This window comes from Sycon ciliatum, chromosome 1 (assembly GCF_964019385.1).
Source record: "Sycon ciliatum chromosome 1, ocSycCili1.1, whole genome shotgun sequence".
NCBI classification, from domain to species: domain Eukaryota; kingdom Metazoa; phylum Porifera; class Calcarea; order Leucosolenida; family Sycettidae; genus Sycon; species Sycon ciliatum.
In genome coordinates, this window is record NC_088643.1 from 84,178,137 (window position 1) to 84,185,186 (window position 7,050).

General features: G+C 47.4%; 1 protein-coding gene across 1 annotated transcript; it reads right to left on the reverse strand.

The window, feature by feature from the left end:
* Window positions 1–478: 478 nt before the first annotated feature.
* Window positions 479–6,822, reverse strand: LOC135805959 (metabotropic glutamate receptor 2-like). Its single transcript, XM_065320084.1, has 5 exons — window positions 4,184–6,822; window positions 3,883–3,951; window positions 2,263–2,559; window positions 1,112–1,364; window positions 479–548 (listed from the first exon to the last, which is right to left on the reverse strand). Exons 1-5 carry the CDS (start codon window positions 6,461–6,463, stop codon window positions 517–519), a joined length of 2,931 nt encoding a protein of 976 aa, XP_065176156.1. The 5' UTR covers window positions 6,464–6,822; the 3' UTR covers window positions 479–516.
* Window positions 6,823–7,050: the final 228 nt, after the last annotated feature.

Below are 7,050 nucleotides of genomic sequence, written 5' to 3' on the forward strand. Positions count from 1 at the left end.
GGCAGCTTGGGACAGGCCAACGTGGAGGCAGCTCTGCAGCTACATTTGCGAGAAATTGCGACATTGAGGACACAAATGCGCCAAGACTGGACTAAACATTCAATTGTTGTTAACACTGATGCCAATATTTCACTACTACTCAAAGAACACTTTGTGTTGTCTCTCACCAACTACAAGCAGCAGTATAGTCGGCATATTTTTTCATTTCGTTTTGTACATCTTCGTTTGTCCGAATAGTGTGTGTGTGTTTGTGTGTGTGTGCGTGCGTGCGTGCGTGAGCGTGTGTATGTGTGTTGTCTCAAAACGACGGACCGGACGCAAAAGTGCATTTACTACTTTTTACTATTCAATAGAATGACTGGAATCACTGGAATCCCAGGATACAAAATAGGAATTATTGTCATGGGATGACATTGGCAGCAAACACAGCACCAAACTGCTCATTCCACACAGCTAGACCCTATGCTGAGTGTACTTACCGCCAACGAGCTGGGAAGTTCTATTGACTTGGACTGCCTACTGCGCGGTGGATCCAGCTACTTGTGCACCTGGGAAAGGTCAAGCATAAAGCAAAGAACAAGTCAACAGCAGGAATCGAACTCTGGCAATGTTACGGCATTAGAAACATCTTATCCCTGACTGTCTACAGTGCAGAGATCTGTTAACATCGACAGTGACAGCTTTGTTGCATTTCACACATATTCTTCGATGTTTCCCCAGGTTTGTGGACTAGAGCCTGGGGCAATGATTTTAACATTGGCTCACAAATTTCAATGGGGAAATTATACCCTGCAGTACGCTCTTAAAACTTTGAAGAAAGCTATGACGTACACAGCAAATCGCTTTCCTCACTGCATCCCATTCTAATCCACATGTCCACATGTCCACATGCACAACGCACGCAAGGGCGTATGCACGCATGTACACATGTACACACTCATGTACGCATGCGCACACATGCACACACCAACACACACACACACACACACACACACACACACCAGCACACACATACACACACACGCGCGCGCGCGCGCACACGCACACATACATACACACAATTAGTAGCTTGTTAATAAAGGACAACAGAGGTGGTCAAGTTTCAACCTACATCGTCTCTGTACGCCAAGAGAGCGCTCACTAGCGATTTGACCAACGCTTTCGTAGTGATGTTGGAAAGAACTCACAGACTTGACTGGTGATTCGACCGGCGATATCGGATAACTATTCTCATTCTGTGGTGTACCTTCACCAGTCGGTTGTGTATCGTCCGTGCCAGAAGACGTGGTGGTATCTCCGTTAACAAACCTGGTGAACATTTTCATGCATCTTTGGCCGTACTTCTCCGCTAAAAAGCGATAGTACTGCAAGCAAAGGACAGTTGAGCACACGCAGCAATCCTGACAATATGACCATAATGACCATTATGATCAGATGAACACAGAAGCAATGCCAGTCCCTGTATCGGGGCCTGTTCATCTGTTCTCCCAATAGTAGCTCTGCAGTTTGACCTGCATGTATGGATGGTTGAGCTGCATGTGTATGGATGGTTCAGAATACACAGGTTCATGTTTGCTTTGTGCTTCAAAATTAGACAAGAGTCGTCCGAGATACGGGTCCTGTACTGGTCACACTACAGTGGCGTGCGAGTAGTGCAAAAGAACTTTATCATAGGTGAGTAATTTAGTAGACTACTCGTACTGCCTTGTTCATGGCAATCTTGCGAATAACGACCCTCGATCAAGCATGAGACAAGTGCCGCTATTCACGAGTTGTCGCTTTTCGTCAAGTTGAAAGTATGCAGTATTGGTGGCTAGGTCGGAAGATCATGATTGTCGTTATTCGTGAGTTGTTGTTATACCTAAGGTTGCAGCTATGCCGTGTTTCTTCTTGGAGTCATCCACCAAGGAATCAAAGTCAAAGACTCAGGGCATTTCCACAACAATAAATACACTGGACACGCAACAAATCACAGGTAAGATTGGCCAAAAAAAGAGCCGAGGTTGTCATGGTGATATTGTGACGAAGCACAATGATGTCAATTTATACAGCTGTACTGATTTGAGAAGTAATGGTATGAAATGCCTAGTCAGATTTTCAACTGGCTTCGTCTCTTCGTGTGCTAATATCTTTCCCTCCGACTAAGTCTCTATTTAAACGTATGCATATGTATCCATCTATGGACATTGTCAGCAAGGGGGTTGCATCCATGAATATCACTAGCCAGGCTGCACGCAAGCTGGGCATAACAGCAGCACATACCTTAGGAAGGAAGAGAAAGATGGCCATTATCGCCACGGAAGCTAGCACAGCCACAGCTATGAACAGACTAACAAGATTCTTGTCCGTGGTGTTTCCTAACGCAATCACGATTGCCCACACAGGAAAAGGTGCTGCGAACGCTAACTTGATAAAGCGACGTTCGTTGAACTTCTCGGGCGTACTCAGCGGAGTAGAGTTGTTGTAGAGAAGAGTAGCAACCACCAGCATCAAGTTGTACAGTAACGTTCCATAGAAACCCAAGCTCATTTCCTCATTGCATATCGTATTAACGGCAACCTTTGCAGCCGAGGAACAAGCAGACAAACACACACACATGCGTACACGCTCACGCACATACATACACATGCACATGCACACACACACACACACACACACACACACACACACACACACACACACACACACACACACACACACACCGAGGACCAGTTCAGAACAGTCACCAGCATGATTGTCATGAGATTGCCATTTTGCCATTGGCATGATCAAGCCAATTCGGATTGATTGCTTTGCCTACTCCCGTCAAGTTTGTAAATCTATTGGTAAATACATACCGTAATACCGGAAAGTCTAACGAGTCACGAAGTCTAACGTTTTAACGACCAATTATTTTTCGATATTTGAAAAATACGTTATCGCTAGATGTCTGTGCAGCGATGCGCATACAGATGGGTGGCCAGGTAGCCACCGTTAAACTTTCTGCATGTAATCATGCCAAAATTACAAAAATGTTTTTAAAACGTTTTGGTCGTTAGACTTTCTGGTTTTACAGTATCCCACTCAATGACAAGGGACATGTACGTTGAATCAGGGCTAGACTGTCCAGTGTTTTCTTTTTGAATCAGGGCTAGACTGTCCAGTGTTTTCTTTTTGAATCAGGGCTAGACTGTCCAGTGTTTTCTTTTTGAATCAGGGCTAGACTGTCCAGTGTTTTCTTTTTGAATCAGGGCTAGACTGTCCAGTGTTTTCTTTTTGAATCAGGGCTAGACTGTCCAGTGTTTTCTTTTTGAATCAGGGCTAGACTGTCCAGTGTTTTCTTTTTGAATCAGGGCTAGACTGTCCAGTGTTTTCTTTTTGAATCAGGGCTAGACTGTCCAGTGTTTTCTTTTTGAATCAGGGCTAGACTGTCCAGTGTTTTCTTTTTGAATCAGGGCTAGACTGTCCTGTGTTTTCTTTTTGAATCAGGGCTAGACTGTCCTGTGTTTTCTTTTTGAATCAGGGCTAGACTGTCCAGTGTTTTCTTTTTGAATCAGGGCTAGACTGTCCAGTGTTTTCAGTTTTTGCAATTATTTAGAATACAGGCAGCAGCAGCAGCAGCAGCAGCAGCAGCAGCAGCAGCAGCAGCAGCAGCAGCAGCAGCATGCTCTACTTTTAAAACCAGTATCCCGGTGCATACTGCTGCCCACGTTAAACTGCTGCCCCGTGACGTTAAACTCCTCAGTGCACGTGCATATTACCAATCTCTGTGAGCTCCAAGCCTAGCCCGCCAGCAGACAAGCAGTGATCTAGCACAGCAGCACATGATGAGCAGCAGTCTAGCCGTGGCAGCACTGTGTAGCTCAGCTAGCACCGGAAACAAGCACACATCAGCGTCCCTACATTTGGCGTCTTGACGAGAAGCACAGTTTTCGGAGGTGCTGAGGCCGTCCAGATTGTTGTTAGCACCATCTGTGGAAAGAGAAGAGTGCACAGATTTGAAACATTCAAGCTGCAATTTTGAAGCAAGATCTTTATTCTTCATTCTTGTCTCATTCTCATTTGTCCTTCTGGATATTGTTATGCTTTTCTTTTTAGCGCGATTCCCCAGAACCTGCTGCCATGGTCTTGTCTCTCCTCGTGTAATCTTCTTAAAAGAAATAATGACAAAAGCCCAAATCAAACCATGCAATACAATTCTCACCTGAATTGAAGCGAGTGCAGTGGTGATTAGGAACTGGATATACGGTTCGGTGTACTTCACCTTCCGCTTCAAGCCCTTGCGCTTCGAGCGGGCGAACAGCCTGTAGATGCGATTCGTCTTGATGACCATGGCCCCATAGCAGAAACTGAGCGGTACTGTGAGAAGATAGCGGCGCACACCACACACGGCAGTGCTGGGTGCAGCAAGGTGCACTAAGACACCGGCCAGGGCTAGATACATGCCCGCAAAACAACACACCGTCAAGTCTCGGCTGGTGGCACGGATGTCTGGCGCGTCCCAGTTGCTAACGTAGAAAATGAGAAATAGAGTGAGGATGAAAAAGACGAGTGCCGAGATGGACCAAATCGCCTTGGGAAAGGGATCAAGGTAGTGTGGATGGCGCGGCACCAGATTCACACATACAGACTGAGTCGCATCCGGGGTCTCTAACTCGCCGCAGCGTACGCACTGTCCCTCTTTCGATATATGGAACTGTTCACATTTCTTGCATGACCAGCAACACCCGCCCTTCACCGCAAGATGTGTGATAGGAATAGTCCCTGGGCGGCAAGGTACGGCACACATTGAACGCTTTCCCATCAGGCTCGACTCCGAAAGACCATCATCAATGCTCAACTCCTCGAATGTTTGAATCCATTCACCTTCACGGTAAAAACGTTGAAGACCCTTCTTGGGGAGTTCGTCAACCGTGATAGGTCTTCCACTGGCCTCCCACGTTCCAATGTTGACAAAGTCAGCGCTAGAATCGGATGCGGTCTCATTCTTCCGGTAATGCAGAATACTGTACGTGAAGTTAGAACCTGTAAAGGGTACAAATGATCGGCTATCTCGCCCCTCAAACTTGAATCTCATCTGATCAAACGGCGAGTAGAACACATTCTGGCGCAGGACATTAATGAGGTCGGGGCCAACAAGGACTCCTTTGCTTGTGTCGTTCACAGCACTGCATATGGTCTTGTTTCCACACTGTTGCTCAAGCACACTCTCTAATGCCTGCAAAGCGATAATAACAGAACGGATAACCAATGGCACCTTGGCATCTATGTAGAATAGTGGGCTTTCTTCGGCAGTGGTGGATGCGTTGTAATTGCCTTCACCGAACAAGTAGTCAAAGTATCTTCTGTACCACACATTACGCTTGCCCGTTGGGAAGCTTTCAAAGGGGGATGTTGCAAGGTCTTGGTTGAATCCATCATCAATACCGGTGTACGGCTGGAAGGCAAGAAGTCGTCCTTCCAGCAGAGCAGGAAAGCGCTGAGCCAACGGTACATTGCCAGACCAGGCGTCCGAAGCTATCCATATGCGCTCATACAGGTTGGCCTTGATGTCTGCTGATTGATTACTAGCAAACGCTTCTACTTGTTCAAAGAACAGCCGAGTCACATAGTGCTGGGCAAACACAATCACCACACTAGCGTTCCGTGTCCAAGTCTCACTCAGCTTAGTCACAGCTTGTCTGAAAGGGGGATTTCCCGGCTTCTGTATATCCAGCTCGATCTCAGCAGCCACACAGAAGCTAGCGTTGGAGGCTTGTTTCCTCATCCAGTCGCGTGCATATTTGCCATACTCGTCTGTACCATGGACAAACGTGATAAACGTCCAGTTGAAGTGTTCCAACACGGCAATCATTGCTCCGATCTGGATCCGGTCTGGTGGGACTGTGCGAAAAAACTTGCCAAAACTTTCCTGTTCTCGCTGCGCAGTCCCGTTCATGTTGTTCGACGTCGACGCGTAATTGATGACAGGAACGTCGAAGATCGAAAGCATCGTGGCAAGCGTGTTCGTACAGTCGCTTTCCGACGATCCAATAACCAGAGACACGGGACGACCAGCGAACTTGTCGTGACACTGTTCTCTTTCGTTGGTGTAGTCGAGAGACTTGTCACGAACGATCGTATTCTTCGAACAGCTATCGCGCAAGTCGTAACCAACGTCCAGATCAGAGCGATACTGCTCTATAGCCCAACGCATAGCTTCCATCCGCTGAAACCCCTCGGGTCGGATTGTATGCGAGCAGGAGGAATTCGTGTAGTTCCACTCTCGCAAGGGGAAGAAACCACCGAACACTACACTCCCGACTCGGCCCCGGCAGCTGGACTCCGCGCGGCACGGTCCGTAAAAATTGTCGTCGCTCTTCGTCAGTACCAGTGCCTGGGTACCGATCCGCTGCATTCCGTCGAGCCCCAGGTGATGCACGATGATAGCCGTGAGCAGCACACCGCCAAGTGCATCAAACAAGCGAGGCAGGGACCACTCCATCGCTGATGGCTTCAGCGCTCACCGAAACAATTCGGTACGGGTGGCGGCGACAGTAATGGGCGGCATTCGATGATTCGTTTGTTTCCTCGCAGTAGCCACAGTTGACAACGGCGTAGAAGGAATTGATTTGAACGCAGCAGAGACACTACCAGCAGCGTGGAGGGAATGTTTGTTCTAATGTTTATCGAAGGTCTTGCCTTTTCCACCTATCGTCAGAACAAAACGCAGACACGGACATCATCACACTGTACTGCGCTATTTCGGGTAAGGCAAGCTTTACTTTAGTCTAGATCAGTAGATGTAATGGCAAAAAATAGCCAGTAGTAGTCGGTATCTACATGACATAATCATTACCGGTATGTTGATCTAGGACTAGGTGTGCACTAGTACTAGTGAGCAGGGAGTAGTAAAATACTCCCTGCTAGTGTGTGATACTTATTTTAGGCCTTTACTACAATAGTTGTAGAGTCGACGTCGTCAGAACGCATATCGCAGGCACACGACGTACACCATGTACACGGGTAAGGATGTCACACTGAGCCTGACAAGTGACCTGGTGACAATGCGTGGTCGCCGGTGTACCAGTA

Bases quoted from the DNA above. Each gene is read 5' to 3' on its own strand.
- LOC135805959 (XM_065320084.1), bottom strand. From the start codon at position 6,463: ATGGAGTGGTCCCTGCCTCGCTTGTTTGATGCACTTGGCGGTGTGCTG. The intron at 3,952-4,183 runs GTGAGAATTGTA...CTCTTTCCACAG, and splicing joins CTGCACTCGCTTCAATTCAG to ATGGTGCTAACAACAATCTG. The intron at 549-1,111 runs GTAGGTTGAAAC...GACCTTTCCCAG, and splicing joins TCTTGGCGTACAGAGACGAT to GTGCACAAGTAGCTGGATCC.